The sequence below is a fragment of the Symphodus melops genome, assembly GCF_947650265.1.
Source record: "Symphodus melops genome assembly, chromosome: 7".
Lineage (NCBI taxonomy): Eukaryota > Metazoa > Chordata > Actinopteri > Labriformes > Labridae > Symphodus > Symphodus melops.
Window position 1 is genome coordinate 23,439,016 of NC_136697.1, and position 24,923 is coordinate 23,463,938.

The 24,923-nt window shown below is 41.3% G+C and overlaps 1 protein-coding gene across 1 annotated transcript in view; it reads left to right on the plus strand.

The window, feature by feature from the left end:
• Nucleotides 1–23,090, plus strand: part of LOC306827214 (uncharacterized protein) — a gene marked incomplete at its 5' end in the record, with an annotated part of 64,592 nt that extends 41,502 nt beyond the window's left edge. Inside the window, 12 exons of the mRNA XM_079348884.1 lie at nt 15,435–15,559; nt 15,645–15,807; nt 15,939–16,131; nt 16,238–16,339; nt 16,855–16,908; nt 17,079–17,165; nt 19,216–19,269; nt 19,446–19,551; nt 19,678–21,750; nt 21,971–22,105; nt 22,198–22,251; nt 22,518–23,090. Of these exons, the coding sequence (XP_079205010.1) occupies nt 15,435–15,559; nt 15,645–15,807; nt 15,939–16,131; nt 16,238–16,339; nt 16,855–16,908; nt 17,079–17,165; nt 19,216–19,269; nt 19,446–19,551; nt 19,678–21,750; nt 21,971–22,105; nt 22,198–22,251; nt 22,518–22,765 (3,394 nt within the window). The 3' untranslated portion in view covers nt 22,766–23,090. The remainder of the gene's footprint in view (nt 1–15,434; nt 15,560–15,644; nt 15,808–15,938; nt 16,132–16,237; nt 16,340–16,854; nt 16,909–17,078; nt 17,166–19,215; nt 19,270–19,445; nt 19,552–19,677; nt 21,751–21,970; nt 22,106–22,197; nt 22,252–22,517) is intronic.
• Nucleotides 23,091–24,923: the final 1,833 nt, after the last annotated feature.

The window sequence follows — 24,923 nt, forward strand, 5'->3', positions numbered from 1 at the left end:
GATTCAGACTCCTGTCTTGTCATCTAAAATGGAGATGTATGGGCTTGTGCCGCCAGCCTGGATTGAGCCCTGACGTGCATCGGGGTCTCAGGTGTCAGCAGCCATTTCCCGGCCAGGGTCCCGACCAGAACAAGATTAGGTCCATTTATCTGATTCCAGATTGCTCTAAACCTATTTCAACTGTCATTTACTGTGCGAGTGGGTCATTAGTCCTACATCTGTTTTGTTTTGTGCTGGGCTCTGCGGCTGTCTGAGGCTGTTTTAGCTGTGTGTGTGTGTGTGTGTGTGTGTGTGTGTGTGTGCTTGCGTGTATGTGTGAGTGTGTGATCAGATTACATTGGGATCAGCAGTGCTCTGTGATTATATACAATAAAACTAATTTGCCTGTCATATTCTCACCAAGGAGAAGCAAAGAATGACATTAATTGCAGTAGCGACTGACTGCTGGCTGATGCCATTAAAATAGTGCATTCGAGGAGCCTTGCAAAACAACATGTCAGAGCTCTGTGAAGGCTTTTATTTAGCACACTTCAACACCGTAAAAAATGAGCCCCTGATATTTGTATGATATTCCTATCTGTAAAACTGGTAACATCAGCACCTGTTTAAAAAAACGGATAAAAGACTGAAGTTGTTCACAAAGTGTCACCTTTATGATGCGACTCTCAGCTCCATTTTTTTTGTTGTTTGCTCAACGACAAAATAAAAAAAGGACACGCAGGCAGTGAAGTGAAAAAACAAACAAACAGATAAGTGAAGCTACCACGGTGGAAAGTTCCTGTTCTGTTGTAGCAATTCAAACATGCGGCATCTTTTTTCTGCTTCACCGATTCCTCTTTGGAAGCAGCGCAAATTGAGCCAAATGCCTTTAAGAAACGACAGATTGCTTCCCCTGGTATTCAAAATATAACAGTAAAATCTGAATCACATTGATTATTTTGCCTCTCCTGGATTGTTTGCAAGTATAAATTCGATTCTGAAGAGAAATCAAACCTACTCACTTTTAAAAGATTAAGATGTCTGAGGCTTGTAGAAATGACTCTGCTTGGGTTTTTCACCCCGTAAAGTGGTATTGAACTTCTTTGTTTATCCTGTCACATCCTGTCAGCATGAATTAGCCTTACAGTCGATGATGGCCTTCAATCCGGATCTAACTCAAGAGCTGATGGTAAACATCTATTGTTTCTGGGCTGCCTGCTTTCCCATTCTGTCACTGTGGATGGGTCACATGTTGATTAATCCGACAGGACTTTCCCGGTGGGATAACAGCAAGTTACCTCTCAGAAGATTATAGAATTATCTGTTTCAACAGGCAATTACTTTTCTCTGTGTGTGATGTAACACAACATGCCTGCCGGACAGATCATCCTGTATGCAGACCAGGACACATACGTTGCTGGCAAACTTTTAGATAATCTGCCACGGTGAACAAGAAACAAACAAACAGACCTCATGAGAAAACCCCGCCAATAAATCCTGAAGACAAAATGTGGACGGGCTATTTAATGTGAGTCGGAGAGATCACACTGTTGGGGATGAAGAGGAGAGGAGGTGGAGGGTTTGGGAGGAGAGGGAGCCATTGCAAAAGGTTTCAACCACCACACGATAGTTTATTTTTAAGTGGACAGGGTCATTGTTTCTAACTTGTGCACGCCAGCTGGACATCGACTATCTGCACTCGACTGCAGGACATTTTAATGAGGTCCTCACTCTCTTGCAGGTCTTCATGGTTTTGGAGATTCTTAACCTGCACTAAGTTTCTCTTCATCCAAAAACAAAGTTCTCATGCATGTATGTAGCCCAATACCTGAACAGAATTATTACATTACATACTTGTGGGGTTGTTTCTTGCAATGGTAGTTAGTCTGGTTCATTGTGGCATATTCACAAATGTTTCTGCTCAACAATCTACAAAAGGAACACCTGCATGAAGCCTGAAAGACAGAAAGTTGTTTTCCTAACTAGAACGCAGATCTTATATGGAGGGCAGTCAGACTGGATAACAATAACCCTGAGGGTTTTTGTAAAAGGATTAATTTAAACATAAACAAACAAAAGGTATATTTACTGTGAGAGAACACAACTCTAAAGGCCTCTGGTATTTTTGCATAGCCAACCAAAAACAAATAAACATTCAGCCTTCTATGAGCAAGAAAGCAGACCCATGGACCTCTTAAAGCTGTGACGACCTTTTAGGGATGTGCATTGATCGTAAATTCAATATTCAATTACTTTTTACTCTATCCCTGAATCTGATAAATAAGACACACTTTTAGCACCTACGTTTTCATCCTAAAAATGGCTGCGTCTTATATTGACTAATGTACCCGTATAAAATGCTGACACAAACGTTGTCATTTCCCCAGGTGCAGTGGCCACCAACACAAACTGTGCATGACATGATTACAATTACAAACCCGTTAATTGTGTATTGCAAGCTGAAAGCACGCTGATGAGTTTTAATCATCCCTGTTCTGTCAAATCGCACCCTCAGCCCTTCTGCCAAATGATCCTCAGATTTTTCACGAATACTTCTTACAGCCCACTAAAGGTTTTATAAACATTACTGGCTCGTGTGCTAGACCAGGTAATTCCAAAAAACGTTGTTTCCCGAAGGATTCTTAAAATGCTGTTGGTGCAAAAAGATTCAAAGATTAAGAGAGCTTTAACTCTGACAGCAGCATGATGCATGAGCTGCAGAACATGTCATTTATCTTGCACTTCAGAGTTCACATTCATCCATCTAGAAACACTTTTATCCTGCAATGATGGTGACAAACTCTGCTGTGATAAGAGCTGATTAGACATTTATGATTTAAACAAGGCCAGACTCATATGGGAAGCCTTGGCTAGCAGGAACTGCAAGGTCCTGTGAAGACATGTAGTTCAGTCTCTCTATCAAGGTTGGTTTATTTTTAACTTCTGTAAGAGCCAGACAGTAAGAGTAAGAAAACTAGATTTCACTTAAAGGTGTCTCTGTGTTTCTTGTGAATGTGTACTATCAAAGGAATGTCATCATAGTTATCTTACTGTTTTAAATCCTCTAACTTTTCTCTGTTTACAAAACCAAGCAGCAGTTCAAAGTATGTAATAAAAAAAGTTCAGTTAGCAAATTGTTATTGAACACAGAGCTTAAACCCAGTAGAAAAGCCATATTTCTCTGACTTTGTTGAGACCATCACAGAGCTGAAGAGAGAGATAGCAACACTTACATTTATTAGTGGATAACAAGGAACCACTTGTTTTTACTGCGATATCTTCAAATTCAAATTCAAAAAACTTTATTTCAATTCAATTCAAGACTGAGTTAGTCTCTAACGTGCAGTGGGCTCTGTATGGTTTGCACTTCATGTTAATGTAACTGCTGTACTGTAGAGCTCATTGATGTTACCATGATTGGGATTACTGTGTACAGTGTGGAATACAAAGTGATAGTGATAGTAGTGGCAATAACACTGATAACAGTTACGGGACAAACATGTTGTATTTAACATCTGTGTCGGTCAGTCCTTATTTTAATATCCCGCTGCCCTGATATTCCTATTCTGCTGTAGGAGGTTTGTTTTAACATAACTGACAAAGTTTAAGGTTTAGCATAACAATGTTTGGAGTTTAAGTGACTCTTTTTATGTTTCACACTTTTTCAGTTCACAGTGACAGAAAACCAGTTTACTCTTTGAGACGTGTGCATCTGTGCTGAATGGTTTCATGCTGATTTAGCCTAATTTCAAGCTGTGAGCGGATGTCAGTGTCTTATTTAGAAGTTAGTCATCTGGCAGTCAAAGTCCCGGAGCTTGCCAAAAGTCTATAAGGACTTATCTTTATTTTCACTTATGTTGTTCATTCAAGGGACAACTGAGAGCTTTGCAGTATTGACTTTTTTAAACAAAACAACTGTGAGAAATGTACTTGTGCCACTTCTCTGCCCTAATTTCTAATTATAGTCTTCATGTTCGTGTCTTGCTTGTGAGTGTGTTCGTCTTTTTGTCTAACCTAAAATACTCCATGATGGGGTACTAACCTGACCTGCATTTGTGTGAGTTTGTAATTACAGGGAGCTAAATCATTAGCCTCTTCCCTTAACTCCTGCTACACATTAATTCTTTTCACTAGCATTCCCTTCCTTGTTTCAGCCTCACATCCCCCCGCCCTCGCAGCAGCCCCCCCCCCCCCCCCCCCCCCCCCAGCAGCCCCCCAGTCTTTCCTAGTAATGAGGACATTCTTCCTGTTGGAAGGTTAATGGCAGACAGAGCAAGGTATCTGACGAATCCAAAACCACCTGACTCCTCAGGCAATTTCACACAGAATCTCTTCTTTTTTTTTTTTAACTGGAAAGAGAGTCCATTCAGTGTGTGAATGAGTCAGGTAAATCCAATTCCAAAAGGCAATGGGATTTGAGATGGGGAGCAAATTGCACCAAGGTGATGCTGGACTGGTCAAGAGACCCTTGAGGAAAAAAAAAAGTTAGCCCGTTCCTACACAATAGAGGACACTGCTGTTATCTTTGCTGTTAGTCGTGTTTTTATAATTGATTTCCCCCTCTGGCACAATGGCTGGGCAATAATGAAAAGCCTGTCATTCCTGTTCCTTTGTGTCGTGCGTTGATGAGGTCATTGGCTCAAGGTGGCCTGAGCTGTGGACTAGCTGGTCCTCACACAAAGTGGTCATGGGGTTGAGGGCAAAGAAGCAATCTAAATTCGAAAAATCTGCAAAAGTAAGAATAGTGTCTGCAAGTGCACAACAAATAACACATTCTTGATTATTTTTTACTGGAATTTGTTTGACCACTGTGGCCATGACTGTTACACTCCTGCTGCTTCATTTTTGTTTGAGAAATCATGTTTATTGTGTGGATGCATTCTCTGCATTTTAGTTTGAACAAAAGCATCCTCTGAATGACACAAATGCAAAAGGAAACATGGCTTTTAGTGTCACAATACTGCAGTGGCAGCGTCCCCTTTTATCTGAATCACGGGAACAATGATGAGCTGAAGCTTGATTGAAGTATAATTTGACCATTAAAGAATTAATTGTGGAACAATTTATCTCATAATGAATGCATTGCAGACTCTGCACTGCATTTGATCAGAATGTAATAATTAAACCAGCAGCTCTATAGATGGCAATTATAGAATTATATTAATAAATAGTTCTTTATATTCACCTCTCTTTTGGGCTGCTCCAAGGTTACTTCAAGCTGTCTGCCACTTGTACTCACTCCAGCCTGTCACAGTGTCAAACACTAAGTCACAAAAGCCTTTTGATATGTTCACAAAACTAAACTGAAGGTAAAGAGTATTTCAACAGAGCTGTTTCAAACATTAGTGTTTGGGAAAAGGAAACATTTTGCCAGTGTTGGAAGAGAAACAGGAGGACAAAGGGACGGGTGACGTGTGCCAAAAATCTCAACAAAAAAAAACAACCCTGACAAAACCTTGTCTCATGGTTTAGATCTGACAAAGAAATTCAAAGACTCTGACTTTCCACTCTTTTTGTAATGTTTTCTAATGCACGACGTATGATATGATTATATGTTCATGGTGCACTATGCGTCATTGCTGCTTGAGTAAATCGCCTAAATAGTGGCAGCTCCTGGATGGACAAAAACTTAATCTTACAACCTTGACCAAGATGAAAATGGAATCTTGGTGTTCACGTGTTTCTCTTAATCACAGCTTTCCTGTTCTATCCTCAAATGACTTCTGTGGAGATCTGGTGTCATATATTAGTGTGTGCTCCACATGTACGTATGGAAGCTGTATCCTCCAATTGGGCGGCATGGATTCGAATTTGACCTGTGGCTCCTTACCTGCACGCCATTCACCACTCTCGTACCCTGATTTCTGATTCTAGCCTGTCTCCACAATAAAGGCTGTAAAAGCCCAAAAATAAATCTAAAAATATATAAATTATATATATATTATTTTTATTAAGTTGACCTTCAAGGGATGCCACTGCAGAAGCACTGCATTAGCACTTTTCTAGTGTTCCAACCACTCAAAGCACTTTGGCACTACATGCCACGTTCACCCAGTCATACACATTTTCACACACTGGTGGCAGAGGATGCTTGGCAAATTTCCCATCCCTACAAACTACTCTTGATCCTACACATTCACATTCATATTCAGACTGCATGAGCTGGTAATAAACAGCCAACCGTCTAATCGAGAGACGCCCAGCTTTACCACCGTTCCATAGCAGCCCCACAAATGTGCACAGTAGTGCAACACGTGCGTACAATGCAAAGACAGGAAGTCATCAAAAATCCCCTGAAATGAAATTCTTCTAAATGAATCATTACAGAGCACCACTCTGAGATCAAGTACTCGTAACCAAAGAGAGAAAAAAGTCTCAATACTTGAATGTCTACATTATTAGTTTGAAATCAATCCTTGTACTGAAATGTAAAATTAAAAGGTTTTAATTCCATTTGGAACCAGCCTGTATCAAAATGCACAAGATTCAACATCATTCAGCACCACCAATTCCAACAAACTAAAGCTACTAACTAAATCTGTTCATACTTTTAACTAACTGTAAGAGGTGCTTTACTTGTTGATTCAGTGATTAACTGGCACACTGTTTATGTTGTGTTTTTTCATGTTAACTGTTTAAAGTTGAAGCTGTTTTCAGTGAATAATCTGTACTCCTGCAACTGATTAAGTTACATTTTTTGTTTGACAACCTCTTTTAATGCTTGTCAAATTTGAAAAGCTCCCCTGGGGATATTTAACACAGCTACTGTATATCAGGATATCCAAACCCAGTGTGGTAAAAACAAAACAAAACAAAAAAAAAACGTGCAGATATTTCCTGCTGGCTTAATAAAGCACATCGACATCAGGTGTTTCTATGCGTCATCGTTGTTCATCTACCTGTGTGTGTGTAGGTGTGTGTGTGTGTGTATGTATGTGTGTGTTTGTGATAGAGAGAGCTGTCAAGATGCCAACATCCTACGACAGGATAGCACTGTGGCAGTTTTCTGCACCTGCGCGAGTTCACCTGGTGCTCACCTCTGGAGCTTCGAATCTGAGACATGTCACTGAGATTATCAGTGGAGTGAAATGATTGTAGCACAACTCAATACAGCCAATATACAAGCTTTGCTGAGCACTTTCTTCTCACAAAGGGAGTGCAAATCTGCAGGCCCTGTGGGTGACAATCTGAAGAGTGGATGTGCTCCTGCCTCCCCACAGAGATACAAGGAACTGGGGGTTTGTCATGAAGTCACAATACAGGGGTGAAGAAGAGCAAGTTTGATTTAGTGAGAAATTCCATCGCCGGGATGTTGTGATCCACAGTCCTGCTTGTGATGCACCTGATGATGCAGAGATTTTTCGGATATGATAGGTTTTCCTTGAGGTTTATATCTCCCTCCTCCCCCTCTATCTAATCTCTGCACGTAATCATTCTCTCCCCCGCTGAGCAACAGCACATTCAACAGCGGCGTACATGAAAAACGAGGAGGTAAAACCGTCATGACAGCTTGCAGCTCACTTGTGTGCATGGAGGCACTGTACAGCCAGGCGAGCATGGGCGCTTGTGTATTCATTTGTTTCTTAGTATGGCTCACATCTTTGTTCAGAAAAGCAGCACATGCAGCACTCCAACCGGGTCTCTCCGCACGCGCCAACCTGAGGCTGCAGGGGGACCGAAGTGGCTGAGATTACACTTTGGAACAAGCTCATTTGAATTCAGCCTCTGTAACATGCATCATAACACAGTCAGCTTTAACTACAGACTTTGTTTTTCATCCTCCCATCACATAATGTTCCTTTCCCTTCGGAGTAAAATCCCATTCTTGAATCAGGTCAGTTCTTGGATTGTAGGAGAAGTGGGCGGGCTGGCGTTCTTGTATCTGTCCTGGTTTATGACTGCCTTGATTAATTGTAGGAGAACATAAGTCTTGTTGAAACATAGCTTGTGTAATTAACTATCCACTCAGGGTCTGCCTTGAAATTAATAACTGTGATGTTTAATCAAGATTTACATCAAGCGGCGGGAATGCAGTATGCATATTTGCTCACACTGTGTCCTATCAGCTTAAGGATAGTATATACTCTATTATGTTCCTTCTGTATTCCCAGTAGTGATATTACTCAAATTATGGAAATAAGATGAACTTGATCAGTTTTATGTTATATCAGCACCTGCCTCTGAGGTGCCGATTTTTTTAATTAATTGAACAGTAATTAAGAGTTAAAGTCGGGCTGGAGAGAGAAAGTGAACTTGAAAGGCAAATCTAAACTAATGAGGTTCTACTTTGAAGTAATGAACTCTCTGGGTTTAGGGTAATCACAGGCTTCTGGGCTTTACTCAATTTATCTTGAAGACAGTGAGCTGTATAGGGACGTACAGTATTGTTCTGATCTTTAACTTTTTTTTTTTGGGGCAGCTTTAATCTGCAAGTTCAGACTTTAACTTACGGAGACATTTCAACAAGGTGAAACAGGAGGTGAGGAGGGGAGACATTTCCTGTTCAAAGGGGATAACGTGCTGAACATTTTCGTGATTTTGACTTTCATGAATATTTGAAAGAGAAGAATTTTGAGCAAAATACCAGAGTGTGAATCAAACATAGGAGGGTGGTTATAGATCATGGAGGAGCAGGGCTGTCAATCAACAACTATGAGAGAAAGATGCTCATTTCTGAATCCTGCAAAATTTTATAGCCGCAGTGTGCTGACCAAACAGTGTGTGTCACGTGATCATTTCTAGTTTCAGTGTTCTGCCTTTAATCTGAAAATGTGAATAGAGTCATGCAGCTTCAACATATTTACACTGACTTAGTTAAACTGAAAATGAATTAGAAGATACCATGAAAACATTATTACAGTGTAGGTGTGCTCAAACATGTACATTGTACAAATCCATACAGATGAAATATGCAAATCACATATGAAGTGGAGATATACTGTCAAACAATAATTTACATGTAGTTTTAGTTTGTAGTTTCAACAGTACAGACAGATCCAAAAACTGCAGCGTTACATTTCTGGTGCCATCTAAAGCCTGAGAAAACCTTGAGTAATCACCGAGTACTGTAGATGTGCATGTCCTCCTTTTCTGTCATATTAAAATCAGGTTAGCATTTTAACACTGATATGCATTTTACATGTGTTTCTGGTTGGTGAGCACAATAGAAACACACATCTTATAGCTGCTGATTATGGTAAATAGAACATGACCCATGTATGAGACTTGAGTGGACCTTGCATTCTGTGCTCGGTCACTCATGTATTCTCATCTGACTTTGTTGAATTCAGATATGTTAACAAGTGCAGATAGATTTTGTTGTCATAATTTGTATTTTGCGCAAGAATGACACATGAAACCAGTTCACTATGAATCGACGTTTGTTGTGTTTCTCAGTTCCATTCCATTGATAAAACAAGGTTACTGCCATTCTTAAATAAACTCATTACCTTTGAACAGATAGGATTGAGAAAGACCTCTTCTCTTTCTTTCTCAGAAAGACATACAAGAAGCATTACTGCAAAAACTAGAAACTTTTTTCATCTTTATTCAACCAAGTTGGTCCCATTTAAGATGACCAACCTCTTTTCCTATGGAGACTGATCCAAGATAGTCAACAGCAAAAACACAAAACAGACGGAGACACAAATGGAGACAAAGTTCAAATTACAAAACACTCACATTTTCATAAAAAGAGCAACATGAACCAGGAAGACTAGCTGTCGTCTTGGCGTCAGCTAATGGGGATCCTTTTAAATAAACAAATAAACAAATAAACTGCGTGAGTTCAAACTGAGAGTCAGTAGTTCAAGCTGTTCTTTTTGAAAACATCGCCATGATATTATCTGCTTTCATGTTTTTCATTTGAGTAAAGCGCTTCCTCTTCTCTTCAAAACTTAGAGAGGTTTGCACCATCCTTAATATTTTACATTCGTGAAATGAGGTTGCCAGAATCAACTGAATTTGTAATTTTTTTTTCTAATGTTTTGTTTGCTTTGTTTTGTAATTCTCTTCACCCTCAGTTTTCTGTGAGAAACAGTCAACACCAAAAAAATTAGGGGAAAAAAATCTCATTTTTTGTCATTAAGACATATACTTTTTTAAGCACACATTTACATGGACCAAACTGACATGTCTATGAACTGTCGTATTAAACTGCTTCAAAGTTTTAGTGATTTAGATCATTTTTATTTTTTAATTTATTTTAGTGTTTTCTCCAAAAGTGTTAAATCCCTTGCCTCTGCCTCCATCTGGTTAAAAAGATGGCTGACAGCTGCACAGAAATGTGGCCAAAACATTTGGGTTTACTGGCTGCTGTAAAGTTCATGATGCCTGTCTCCTCCATATTAGCAGATGGAACATAAGTCAAACAAAAAAAGAGTTGGTCTTAGAAGTGCTGTCTATCTTTGTAGTCATGTCTTATCATGCTGATTTTTGTGTGCGTGTTCCTTTTTCTGACAAGTTCAGTTTAAATTAGCTTTTAACAAGAGGGTACAATGCTAAGATTGACAGCTCTGTTGAGAGATGTGGCTCCAGTGGGGCTGTTCGCACCGCATCAGCAGGGTAGAGGAGGAAAATTAAGAAACTGCCAGTGCTGTCGCTGAAGTTCCTTTGGCCTCACCTTTGTACAACAGACAGAGTTTGAGACGCTTTGTCCAACTTTAAAAACATGCAATTAACTCAAACACAGAAATAGAAATAGTCAGCTCCCTGCACATGCATGGTCGACGTTTGTGTGGCTGTCACAGGTGAAGCCACACACGTCTGAACAAAGACTTACACACACACAAACACACCTACACACACACACACACACACACACACATTGGCAGTCACAACAGCAGCTCGTCCACCAGACTTTTTCAGCTGCGGAGAAGGTTGAGAGGCTGTGGTGGTTATTATAGCTCTGCTGTCATTAATATCAGGTGCACTTTCTCAGCCATGCAGAACTGCTGGTGGGGCTGACTCATTGATGGTGGGGGTCATTACATCTTGCCGGCTCTTGTCTTCCTATCTCTTCCTCCACAGGACACTAACAAACCGTGCTGCCTCCAGTGAACCATCGAGCACAGGAGCACCCGGATAGAAAATAGGCGTTGTGCCAGTCACCTCAGTTCCCGACACAGAGAGGTTCTATAGGGACAGAATAAAAAGCTCCCTGACCAATGCAATCTTTGAGTAATGCTTGTTAGACCTGCGACCAGCAAGGGAACTAAACTTTCACAGTCATTACTTGTGGTGATAGGACCATAAACAATGCCAACCTGTCACTGGGATAACTATGGCCAATAAATTTTAATGTACACTGGTTTCTGTGATGGTGTGTAGGAGCCGAGCTGTGCACGAACACTTAGGTATTAAAGCTCTGGTGATACCTGAGAAGGGTAGAAAAAAAACTGGCAGGTGGGGCATGGATGGTTTATAAATGTTAAAGACGTGTCCCGGACCTTCTCCTGTTGATTAAAATGGAAGCCAAAATACATCCTGCAGAAAGCGCTGTCTTATTGTGCGCTCTGGACGTTGTGTAGAGAAAGAGACAGAATTTTCATGTCCCGCCTCTTCTGCTGACCAAAAAACACGTTAACCATCAATAAAGTTCCTTCAGGTCGTACAATTAACAGCAACACAGATTCTGAATTAGACACGCATCTATACAGAGTTTTCTGCACAGAGCACTGGAGGAGCCTCATTTGTCAACAGGTCTGTCAATCATGGCATTTTACCCCTTTGTATAGAATCAAATTATTTGAATATGGAGCAAAACTTCAAAAATGCACACATAATTGGATCTAACTTTACAGACAGAAACCATGTTTAAAAAAGATGTCCTACAAAAAGTCCTAAAAGATGACCTACACTGCAGTCAGTCCGTATGGGGTAATACGAATGTTATGGCTTTACTTTTAGGGACCTGTCATGTCGCCCATCTTCTTTACAGTCTTGTTGAGGATTGTTGCTTCTGTCAGGGTAATTTCCATCGGGGAACCAGAACCCAATGATCTCTTTACACACATGAGTTTAATATATTTGAGTTTTTGAGTTTATTTTTTATCTGGACCAATTTAACAACAGCAGCTCCATGGGATCAATCTCCCCTCAGTTATTGTTTTTTATTGTATCAGATTATTTCAAGCTGTAAAGAAGCAAGTTTCACATTTTTATCTTTCCCTAAATTTAGAAAGTGCTCTACTGCACCGTCTTACTGACTCAATCAAATGTTGTTGTTTGGTGTATAAAAATACAATTATAAGGTCAATATGTTTCATAGTTCATGCAGAAATGACTTTCCCTGCTTGTTACCAAGAAACTTACTTGGTGGAACATTTTCCCCGTGGACAAGCAGACTTGTGAGTTCTTTTATGATGGACGAGTTAATTATGTTCCATTAAAAAGCGTCTACTTCGCCTTTGAATAATAAGGCATTTCTTTACAGCCATTTCTTGTATTTATAGGCCAACTTAAACACTGCCCATGTTAAACGTGGTTAGGCTCGTAACAGTTTGATAGGCCTACATACAGTCCATTATAACTAGCCTTCTTCAACAATGAAATTTGGACCAAAACCAGTATGGGTCCCAGATTTAGTCCCAGTTTTGGGCAAGAAGTCTACAGTACCATGAAGTCTACACTTGACATAGTAGCAAATTGAAAACTTCAGTTAGAAGGTTGGCTGTAATGACGCCTGGACCAAGCTGCCATCTTTTTCTCAATTGAGGAATGAACTGATTCATATTTCCCGAACATATATTACATCTGCCTTCATGTTTATATGTATGTTGTGTTCATGTTTACATCTTCACATACAGACCCACATGCAGGCGTGCGGTGCAGCCTCGACTGTAGTTCATTGCAGGTAGAGCAGTTTTATGGCCTGCAGACGGATTGCGTTGGCTCGTGCTTTGCTGAAGAAGGCAGGGAAGCGTATTAGTCTCCATCCCCTTACGTCAGTGGTCATAACATTTGCCATTACTTCCCCTGCAAGATTCAATCACCAGCACACAAAGCCATGCTTCACGCACAATGAAAGGCGAGTGCTTTTTGTCAGGCATTCGGCAGAGCGAATTGCATATAGAGTGACTCCAAGATAGCATTGTTTCTGGCTGCCATAAAAAAAATCTATTTAAGGCAAATCTAATCTTCATAATCTTCCCCCTCAGAGGTGGTGAACGGTGATGGGGAAGATTTCCATGCGAGTCCTGGGTGTCTGGTTGGCTGTGCGCGGGGCTGGAGGATGTAGGAAATTGCTGGGAGCAGAGGATATTAAACTTCAATTTGGGAGCACTGATAAGCACCGAATTGGTGATTTATTTAGGCACATTGTCAACTAAATCATCCTTAACCACTGGACATAAGTATATTCATAAACACAACCCTCCTGCTTGCTTTACAATTCCATTTTTTCATATCTTCAATCTAAACTGCAGGGTAAATACAGTATGTCCTCAAACAAGTTGGAGATATGGTTTTGAACAAAGATAATTTTCCCAGCAATTAGTTTTGGTGTAGCCTAGCAACCTCCAGTGTGTGAGAAAGAGATGGAGAGTGAAAGCAAGAAGGAGCTTTCTGTCTCCTCTCCTTTTCTCTCATTCTGTCTTTCTTCAAGCTTAAATGCGATGGCCACTAAAGCGGCTCTGCACATTACTCCGCTGTGCGTCATTTCAGAGTGTGTAAATGGGACGGTGCAGTGCAGTAAGGGGGGGGAAAAAAAGGGGGCCCTCATAAGTCCGCCACAGTGAATGAATTATTAATGGGTATAAATCCCAAACAGAAGGATGGGGCCGAGACTAATGTCCACTGGCATGAGTACCGTGGAGATGGGCAGCATCTCAAGGATAGCCGGGCAGCCTGGCAGCTTCACGTCGCTGTCAGCTGAGGACACTAGATCACTGCAGAGGCAGGGACACTCAACGAAAATCATTCTCACCTCCGCTGTGCATTGTAAACATTAACACCAGTGTGTGTGTGTGTGTGTGTGTGTGTGTGTGTGTGTGTGTGTGTGTGTGTGTGTGTGTGTGTGTGTGTGTGTGTGTGTGTGTGTGTGTGTGTGTGTGTGTGTGTGTGTGTGTGTGTGTGTGTGTGTGTGTGTGTGTGTGTGTGTGTGTGTGTGTGTGTGTGTGTGTGTGTGTGTGTGTGTGTGTGTGTGTGTGTGTGTGTGTGTGTGTGTGTGTGTTGGTTTATATGGTATAGACTGACAAAACACCTGAGATTTCACCTGGGGAAAGTGGACATTTGGTAATAGACCGACACGGCCAGTGTCGGTCTAATTCAAGAGTTGTTTTTACATTTTTTATGGTCAAAAAATAATATTTTTTCTCCAAAACAAGTGCAAAATGATTCTACTAGACAGCTGGGATAATAATCAGATGTTGATTCATTTCTAAACATCATATAAATATGATTTTTCTGACTGTCAGTCTAATACCCTCACCTGTAATTCTGTGTATGTGTGTAGCGTCCAAGCCGCAATTCTAGATTTTTTTTTTCTAAATTTACACACACACACACACAAACCCGGAAATAAGCTGACGTCATTTCAATGTGGGCGTGTCTAAAACCGGACTCGCGGGAGATTTTTCTGGCCATGAAAGTAAAGGTAAGCAGCTCATTTATATGTTTTCTGACATGAGGTTTAAGTTTTAAATGAACCCGAGTTTTTCTGTGAAGTGGAAGTTTATTTTTTTAAGCGCTCTGGTAACTTGTTAATGTTACTTTCACTGAAAATCATGCGATATTTAATGCACGTTAAAATAAACGGGGGATTTAAACGGCTACGTTACTGACAATGTGCAATTCCTATCACTAATATGGCGTCTTAATTTACAAAATCGTATTAGACCGTAACTCTGCTGATTTAACTTTAAATTAGCGAGAGCTGCTGCGTGTCTGCGCGTGTCCGATTAGCCTAGCTGCGCACCGACGCGCACGTGATGACGGCTCCGCGTGGCCCTTTAACTCAACAGGTAGACCTGCTGTGATCAGCTAGAAGCAGGACTGCGTGTTTCCGTGTTTCTGTTCATGGATGATGCCAGGGCTATCTTTGTTATTGTCTCTATTGTTGGGCTGTTATATACTATTACTTATCTAATTAGAATTCAGACCACATAGAAAAAGCACTCATGTAAATAACAATGTCCCTAAATTATTGTGAGTAGGCACAATGTAATGTTTCCATCAGCAGAAAATGTGTAAAGATGTAAACTGGAATAAACACTAATATTATACATTGTGATATCAAAATTCAACTCAGTCACTAAAAATGTATTTTAAGTCACATAATGCATGCATGCAAGACAACTGTAAAATGTAAAGTTTCTGTGTGGAAATCACATTTTTACTGTAGTGAGCTTTCACATTGATGCATGCTTTTAAAGGTGCTATATAAATATAGTTATTAATATTATGTCTCTGTGTACCAGGTGATTATGTTAACCCTCCTTCTGTCTCTGGACACATAGGGTTACAGTACACACAGGAATGCAGAGGCGGAGGCGTTTAAACCCAAAGGAAGATGCAAGGTGCTGTATTGCGTCTGGGAAGGACAAAGGTGACCTCGATGTCAGGTTCATCAGCTCTTTTAAGGGTAAGATAGGTCTGACTAAGGACTGTTGGCCTTATAAAATGTCCTGGTTCTCCTGACTTCATCACTTGTGTTTGTGTTTTAACAGGGCGGGGCGTCTTTGCTTGTGTTCCATTTGAAAAAGGAGACTTCCTGTTGGAGTATCGTGGTGAACTAATAAGCAAACAAGAATGTGAGAGGAGACAGCGAGTTTATCACAACAAGCTGAAGGTCTTCATGTTTGAGTTTCGCCATAATGGAACATTTTGGTGGTATGTATTAAAACTCAATGCTTTATGTCAGTGACTTAACACAGAGCATTTGATAGTCCAGATCTTAATAGGCTCTTAATCCAGAAAATATACACATGCATGTATTTAATATTGATCGTTTGTATTTGAAGTGTTGATGCAGCAAAAGAAGATGAGTCACTTGGAAGGTTGGTCAACGATGACCACATCAACCCAAACGCTAAAATGAAGCACCTAAATGTAGAAGGGAAGCCCCATCTGTGTCTGTTTGCAAGACGAGACATCGAGCCAGGAGAGGAGATCACCTATGACTATGGTGACTCGGACTGGCCTTGGAGAGGACAGGTGATTATATGAACATGTGCTGAAAGTGATCATTGTTCAGAGGGAAACAAAGGAGGGAAATAAGGCTGAATGCTTTACAATGAATCTGCTGTTTTTCAATACTCAGGAGTGTGGTGAGGAGTCGTCCACTGAGCAGCGTGGTGACACATCCACCTCTGAGGGGGGCACGTCTACAGCCACAGAGGACTGTGGGGAACTCTTTAAAAAGGTGAATATATGTAGAGCTTCAGAGTGCTCTTGAACAGCTCATAACTATGTTTTAATAATAATGATGACAAATGAAGCTGGCACAATGCTGTGATGAAAGGTAAACACTCGTACCTGGTTGTGTTAGATATCTACCCTACATGTGCTTTACTCACATTAAACACTTGACTTATCATACGTGTCCTTTCAAACGCCTAAACAGCCGTGTGCTTTATCTTCTTTAGTAAAAACTTCAGATCATCTATTCATATTTACATATTTTATTTGGTCCACAAATGTTATATGGTCCACTGTCAGTTGTTTACATTCTTTCATTGTTAGTGAACTTCATGGGTTTTAGATTTGTCTATAATTATCTTCTCAATAAAGCACTAATCATTAATTTTCATTTCCTGGACCCGTCCTCTACCAGAACTATTCTCCATGAATCACATAAACATTTGACCTCTTGATAATTATGTCATAACTTCTGCACTGTTACTTGGTATTGTTTAACCGCTCCCTGTCTCCTCTCAGCCTGCTGACGTGGACACGTCTCCCAGAGTGTCTGAGGCTGGACATCCTGATCAGGTGAGTCAACATGCTTGAATGATTTCTAAGTCATCTTAGTCTGTAAGAGTTAAAACTATTCAGGATGCACTTCAGTGATTTTGTGCCCTCTTTTGAGGTTAATAGTGATAGTGAGAACTCTATTGAAATGTCATTGTGCTTCCTCTCATGTATCATTGTTTGTTCTTTAGTGTGTGATGGAGACAGAGGACTCACCTGTGTCTCTAAGCCACAGTGAGCTGAGTCCAGGACACGGGCAGCAACCCAGTTTTAAAAAGGTAAGGTACGTTTTCTAATAGTCTCTGTTTTTACTATCAGACTCATAATGTTTACATGTGCTGTGTTTGTGTATATAGTCTGAAATGATTATAATGTATGGACCAGTTTACTGGAGACTTCCCTCTACTTAAAAGCTACATTTGAATCAGAGAGAGTCTGCAGTCATTTGAGTATGTGACTTGGGCTCAATCCCAAGTCCCTTATTTGCACCGAGTGTCCTCCGAGTTGTGTCCTCCACTTGCGTCTTAGTCCCGCCCACCAGAGAGGACGGAGGAAACAAAGCCGAGGAGAGAGGACAGAGGAAATCAGCTTTAAGACACATGAGACGTCATTTCCTCGACAGCGTCACATGACGCGACATCAGCTGATCACGTTCAGCTGTCAATCAACCGAACAGCTGTTTATGTCCACACAAACACGCACTGTATTACTTCTAATCACACACACACTTTATTATTTCTATTCTATTTCTATTTCGGTGCTGTTAAACATATTTAAACATAAATGACTTCTGGCCATTTTCTTTTTCAAAGAAATGAACAAGCTTGCTCGACTTCTTGGCCTACACCTCCACTGACAGGAGGAGACAGCCTGCTAGTGTTTGGAAAGAGCCTCCATGTTTAAACCACATTTAGAATCTGAAGGCTGTGACCTTGAAAGTTTTTTCAAAAAAATCTTTTTGAGGTATAGAAATGTGATGTTGTGCGTCAGTGAAAGCTCTTAGTGTATTGTGAATGTGTAGTAATCAATAATGGAGACCTTGAACATGACATTATCCTCTGAGTGTTTTACTCTGTCCACATATGTGGCTTTGGGAGCGTGGCCTTCTTGTCCTTTTAAAGTCAGCCTAAGTCAAAGGTCAGCCTAAACACCTTCCCGGTCAGGTGTGAGAGTGTGTATAGGTAAATATGTGGCTTTGGGAGCAAGACCTTCTTGTCCTTTTTAAAGTCGCCCTAAACCACCATCCAATCAGGTGTGAGAGTGTGTATAGGTAAATATGTGGCTTTGGGAGCAAGGCCTTCTTGTCCTTTTTAAAGTCGCCCTAAACCACCATCCAATCAGGTGTGAGAGTGTGTACCGTATATGTAAATATGAGGCTTTGGGAGCAAGACCTTCTTGTCCTTTTTAAAGTCGCCCTAAACCACCATCCAATCAGGTGTGATAGTGTGTATAGGTAAATATGTGGCTTTGGGAGCAAGGCCTTCTTGTCCTTTTTAAAGTCGCCCTAAACCACCATCCAATCAGGTGTGAGAGTGTGTATAGGTAAATATGAGGCTTTGGGAGCAAGACCTTCTTGTCCTTTTTAAAGTCGCCCTAAACCACCATCCAATCAGGTGTGAGAGTGTGTATAGGTAAATATGTGGCTTTGGGAGCAAGGCCTTCTTGTCCTTTTTAAAGTCGCCCTAAACCACCATCCAATCAGGTGTGAGAGTGTGTACCGTATATGTAAATATGAGGCTTTGGGAGCAAGGACTTCTTGTCCTTTGACAGTCAGCCTAAGTCAAAGGTCAGCCTAAACACCTTCCCGGTCAGGTGTGATAGTGTGTATAGGTAAATATGTGGCTTTGGGAGCAAGGCCTTCTTGTCCTTTTTAAAGTCGCCCTAAACCACCATCCAATCAGGTGTGAGAGTGTGTATAGGTAAATATGAGGCTTTGGGAGCAAGGCCTTCTTGTCCTTTTTAAAGTCAGCCTAAGTCAAAGGTCAGCCTAAACACCTTCCCGGTCAGGTGTGATAGTGTGTATATGTTGTGTAATCAAACACACACACTGTATTATTTCTCATCAAATACACACTCCTCGGATCAGCCTCCTCTCTCCTCGCTCCTCTCTCCTCCGTTCGCTATAAGAGCTTTGGGACGATCCTCAACATGGCGTCTCTGGAACTACTTCCTGTTTGAACGAGGAGCGAGGAGACTGCAAATAAGGGACTTGGGATTGAGCCATTGATGTGCATGTGGCTTGTTGGCCCCTTTTATCTGTCAAAAACACAAATATGTCTCCCATGTACTGTAACACAGAGGCTCTGATGCTAACTGTCTCTCTTTCAGCCCCCTGATGTTGACATGTCTCCCACAGTGTCCGAGGCTGGACATCCTGAAGACGTATGTATACATATATACATGTTAGTGTGTGCACTCAGTAAGTCTGACTTAAAATGAAGGCCTCCCATGAATTAAGATTGTGTGGGATTATTTTTGTTGTATTTGAAGTGAAATCCTACAGGAGGTTTACAAAAGGTTTTGTCCTTCAGGGTCTAAAGATTTGTTTTTCTCTGCAGTGTCCCAAACATCGTCTGCTGTGCATTACTATGTCGACCTTGGACAGCTGTCTTCATTGCCTTGGACCCTTTACCCCTTTGCCGTGGGTCGGGTTTAAATGCAAAGGTACTTTATCTAACGAATTATTGTGCTAAATTAAACTTGTCAAATTGAGCAGATAGAGTAAGAAACCAAAACAACAAAGACATGTATAACAATGTATATTACGTTACATTGCATATGTTTTCACAGTTTGTCAAGGAATCTGGCATCAGACCTGCTACAGTCGGATGAATGATCAGGATCGAACATCAGACCTGGATGAGCAGTCGAGCTCTGGAAGTGAATATGTACCAGACTCAGAGCCAGATTATGATTCAGATTCAAGCATCCCCTACCTCACGGTGCCTCGTCGCTCACAAACTGGATTAAATCCAGAGAAAGCTGCTTCACCTAGTAACTCCACATCTAACATTTTGGACACAAGTATTCCTGTTACAGCTGCTCCATACAGAAGTAGGCCACTTTCTTCTGCTCACATGTATCCTTCAGACACAACAGATTCAACTTCTGGAGATTTGGATGGCACTGCAACTGAAACATCCGATTCTGCACTGTCTGACAAAGGCTCATCAAAGAAGGAAGATAAAGACCCAACTGCTCTCAGTTTGACTGTTAGAAACTACTGTTTTATATGTGGAAAGTCACAAAGCAGACTGACTCGTCACCTGAAAACACACATGTCCCACCCAGAAGTTTCGTATGCCTTCTATCTCCCTGAGGATTCAACGGAGCGCAAGATATTATTTGAAAAAATGCGAAATAGGGGGAACTTCAAACACAACTGTTCGGTACTCCAAGGTGGAACAGGACCATTGAAAGTGAAAAGGAAGCCAAAAGCTACAGCTATGGTTGGACGTTTTGTGCACTGCATGCACTGTCAGGGGCTTTACATCCGCAAAGAACTGTGGAGACATGTCAAAAGATGTCCATGCAGGCCAGGAAACAAGGATCTGGAACAAACTGGTCGACGCAGAGTGCTGGCTCTGGCTGCAGCCCAAGAAACAGTATTTAGTCAACAATTTTCCAGTGGAATGTGGAAGATCCTGAGCACCATGAAGATGGACGAGGTTGGCCTGGCTGTGCGGAACGACCTCTCTATTGTTCATTTTGCCCAGTCACTTTACAACAGGCACGGACAGGACCCCACAAAGTGTGAATATATGCGTCAAAAGCTCCGTGAGGTGGGACGACTGCTGATATGCCTGCGCACAGACTTCTTGATTCACAGCTTGGAGGAGGCATTAAAGCCTTCCAACTTTCAGAGAGTTGTTCAGGCAGTCAAGAAAGTTGCTGGATTTGATGAGAAGACTCTCTCCTATCACACTCCAAGCCTGGCTTTGAAGTTGGGGCACACACTACATAAAATCTGTGACATTGTCCGGTGTAGGGCCCTGATGGCAGAAGATGATGGACTGATCAAGTCATGTGAAACATTCAGTAAGCTTTACACCTCCAAGTGGTGTGAGATGGTGTCCCACAGTGCTCTGAACACGCTGAGTAGTGCAAAGTATAATAAAGCAACAACACTGCCCTTTACAGAGGATGTTAGAACACTTCACCAGTACCTGCAGAAGACTGGAGAGGCAGCTGTCGGCAGCTTGAGAGGAGAGGCCACATGCAAGAACTATGCTGAGCTTTCAAAGGTTACTTTGGCACAAATCATCGTGTTCAACCGGCGACGTGCTGGAGAAGTCTCCAAAATGCTCCTCAGGGGTTTTGAGGAGAGAGACAGAACAACACTGCACCAAGATGTGGCCATGGGACTGTCTAAGCTGGAGCAGAGGCTGTGCAGCTATTTCACCAGAGTAGAAATAGTTGGAAAAAGAGAAAGAAAGGTTGTTGTTCTTCTCACACCATGGATGGTAGATGCTCTGACGCTGCTGACTAGCAAGAGGAGGGAATGTGGTGTCCCTGAGAAAAATGTCTTTCTTTTTGCGAGACCCAAAGCTCTGAGCCACTACAGAGGACAAGACTGTTTGCGTTTTTATGCAGGTCAGTGTGGAGCCGAGCACCCGGAGCTCCTCAGGTCAACCCATCTCCGAAAACATGTGGCCACTCTGTCACAAATACTGAATTTGAAGAACAATGAACTCGATCAGGTTGCAGACTTCCTCGGACACGACATTCGTGTCCACCGGGATTTTTACAGGTTGCCAGTTCCAACCACACAATTAGCAAAGATCTCAAAACTACTGTTGTCCATGGAAAAAGGCAATCTCGCTGGCCTGCAGGGAAAATCCCTGGATGACATTGAAATTGAAGGTTTGTATTAATATTGATACCATTTGACTTTCAAGCAAGTACATACAAGCTGTTTTTGGATATCTCAACCTTGATTTTTCTACCCTGTCTCTACGATTTACCCAAACTAGCAGTATTGAAGAATGAGAACATGTCTTTTTGTTGCAGATTTTTTCTCTGAAATATAAATTCCAATGAAAATCCACTAATGTCCAGCTGTTGTATGAATTATTTTCTCTAGATGAGATGTCATTCACTGATACTGAAGCCAAAGACAGTGGCAGTGACTCAGAGGGCAGAAGCACAGAGGCCGAACAACTAGAGCCTGTAGATGAAGAAGAAGACCTGGGTCAGGCCCAAACCTCCGAGGGCCACGGTAAGTCCCTCATATGGGCTTCTCTTTTAGCAGAGGTGGGGAACAGTCTATTGATGAGACTCTTTTCACAAGTCATGTTTGGTCTTTTTCAGAGATACTGCCACAAGAGACATCCTCAGCAGGAGAGATGGCCCCTTCATCTGAAGGTAAGACAGTCTTCAAAGCCTTGTTGAAATGATAAGAAACAATGAGACCTCCAGAACAGGTAAATGTAGAGAAATGAAATTCATTAAATTAGGCCATAGAATTACAGATAAGTGACAGTGATATCTTTAATACAGACCTGTATGTGTCTTCCCTATCCCTGCAAAAACCCCGTTTACTTACATTTATTAACAAACTTAAAAGAAAGGTTTGATTTAATCTAACTATCTTTATCTTTCATTTCTTAATTTACTGGGTTATGTTTCAGGAAGAAATGCAGATCTGGAGTTTGAGGCAACGAGACCAAAGAAGATGTGGACAAAAGCTGAGGTTGCTGCAGTGATGAGACACTTTGCACTTCACATCTCCAAAGGAAAACTTGCCTCCAAAGCTGAATGCAGCCAATGCCAGCAGGCAGAGGAGCCGGTGCTGTCGCAACGTTCAGTTCAGAACATAAGAGACTTTGTGAGAAACAGAATTATCACAAACAAGAGGAAGGCGAAGATGAAACAGTAACCCCATCATGTCAGTGTTCAGGGTTCATGCTGGTTTTTTCCTCACAGCTCAACCCACTTTATGTTTAGACTCTTTGCACTATGGTACAGACCACTACTGAGAGGCTGTTAACACATGCCTCTGTTCTTTTTGTGATTTTCAGTTTGCCAAGGTATGTAGCTGTTATGTTTCATTCTGTTTCATGTGAGCTTCCTCACAGTCACTGGTTTATTTACCAGAGTTTTAATTTGTTGTATCCTGTACCTCCCTTCAGTGAAGGCCAAGAAATCTAGCAGGCTTGTTAATTCTTTTTGATGAAGAAAATGGCCAGAATTAATTTGTGTTTAAACCACCTTTAGAATCTGAAGGCTGTGCACTTTTTGAGGTATAGAAATGTGATCTATTTCCTTATTAAAGTTGTGCATCAGTGAAAGCTCTTAGTGTATTGTGAATGTGTAGTAATCAATGTGTTTTACTCTGTCCACATATGTGGCTGTGGGGGCGTGGCCTTCTTGTCCTTTTAAAGTCAGCCTAAGTCAAAGGTCAGCCTAAACACCTTCCCGGTCAGGTGTGATAGTGTGTATATGTAAATATGTGGCTTTGGGGGCGTGGCCTCCTTGTCCCTTTAAAGTCGCCCTAAACCAGGTATGGTCAGTATAAACCATAACTTTAAGGTCGCCATAAACCACCATCTAGTCAGGTGGGATATCTCAGCCTCTGAAGCTCCTAGAAGAGCGCTGAATAGAGCCAAATTTTTTTCAATTTTTTTGAAGTGTGTTGGCCTTACTCCCAAGGCTCTAGGACCTTGGGAAAGGTGTGTCGGTCTAATCCACCAACATGCCCAGTTTGGGATTTTGTCGGTCTATACCCTATAAACCTGTATGTGTGTGTGTGTGTGTGTGTGTGTGTGTGTGTGTGTGTGTGTGTTCTTTTCGTATTCTTCTTTGTGAGCTTAAAGTATCCTCTCAGGGTTTCTTTGAGGGATTAATTTGCCTTCAGGATCCAGGTTTAAGGTTAACTTTAGAAGAAGGATTAAGTTGAGTTTAAGAGGTCATGGAGTGAATCTAACCAATTAAGCCTCATATGCATGGTAATACATCTTAATGCAAGGGTACTGCTGTATGTCTGTTAGACTGAATACGAAGGTAGACAGTGTGTCCAATTTTGTGATTGCGCTACAGTCACAATGGTGCCAGAAATCGGAGGAGAGAGACATTTGGGGGAAAAAAAAGAAACCTGCTAAAATGAAGGAAATAGGAATTTCACTTCACCCGCTGTTTTTGTTAACAGGAAAAGCACTTCGATATCCTCCCGAATTGTCTGAGCACCTCGGGCTGCCAGAAGCAACCATTTTACAGCCTCACATCCTCATGACTCATCATAATGAAAAATCTTCACACCAAAAAGGCTGTGGCACTGAAAAGAGGAAAGTTTCATTACAGAGCAAAATGCCATTTAGGAGAGTGACACTGACTTTTCAAAAATGAAAACTGAAAAGTTATACTTATGTATAATGATTGAATAATAAGCAATTTTACACCCTTTGGTTGAAGATAATATTGGTAAGAATGAGCTCATCTTTCATCATCACTTTCTGGATGAATACATTTACAGTTTAAAAAATGAAACCCTTCAACTTCCATTATTAAATAACAGTCTTGCCGGTTGACAGACTTTTTGGACTAGGGTGGCTCAACTGGGGCCCTGACTTGTGCAGGAGTGGCCTAAAGTTTGTGTGCACAGACAAAAAAAGAGCGTCTATTAACCCCCTCTGTCTGCACTAATAAGGACTTTTAAGTAACACAAGATAAGGGCAACATATACATCTTCGAAGCTGAATTCTGCGAATGATGAGCTGCCACTTTTTGTCCCAACCCAACTGCTGAGAACCACTGTCTCGGGCTACCATGATACTTAGTTACTTAGCATTATTTACCTGTCACTGCATGGCATCGTCTGAAATGAAACTTTGTTGTATAAATAATATTTTGTGTATTTCCGTTCATGTCCTTGAGATGATAAGGTATTAGGTTGAAAACAAGCTCATAGAGTAGGCTGATCTTGGCATTTATCTCCAAGCACTGTGTTTAAGTACAGCCGTGCAGCGCTTTTCTCCCCTTGGAAGAAAGAGGAAAAATATATTCATGGCCAGTTAAGTATTCATTGCAGGGCCATTGTG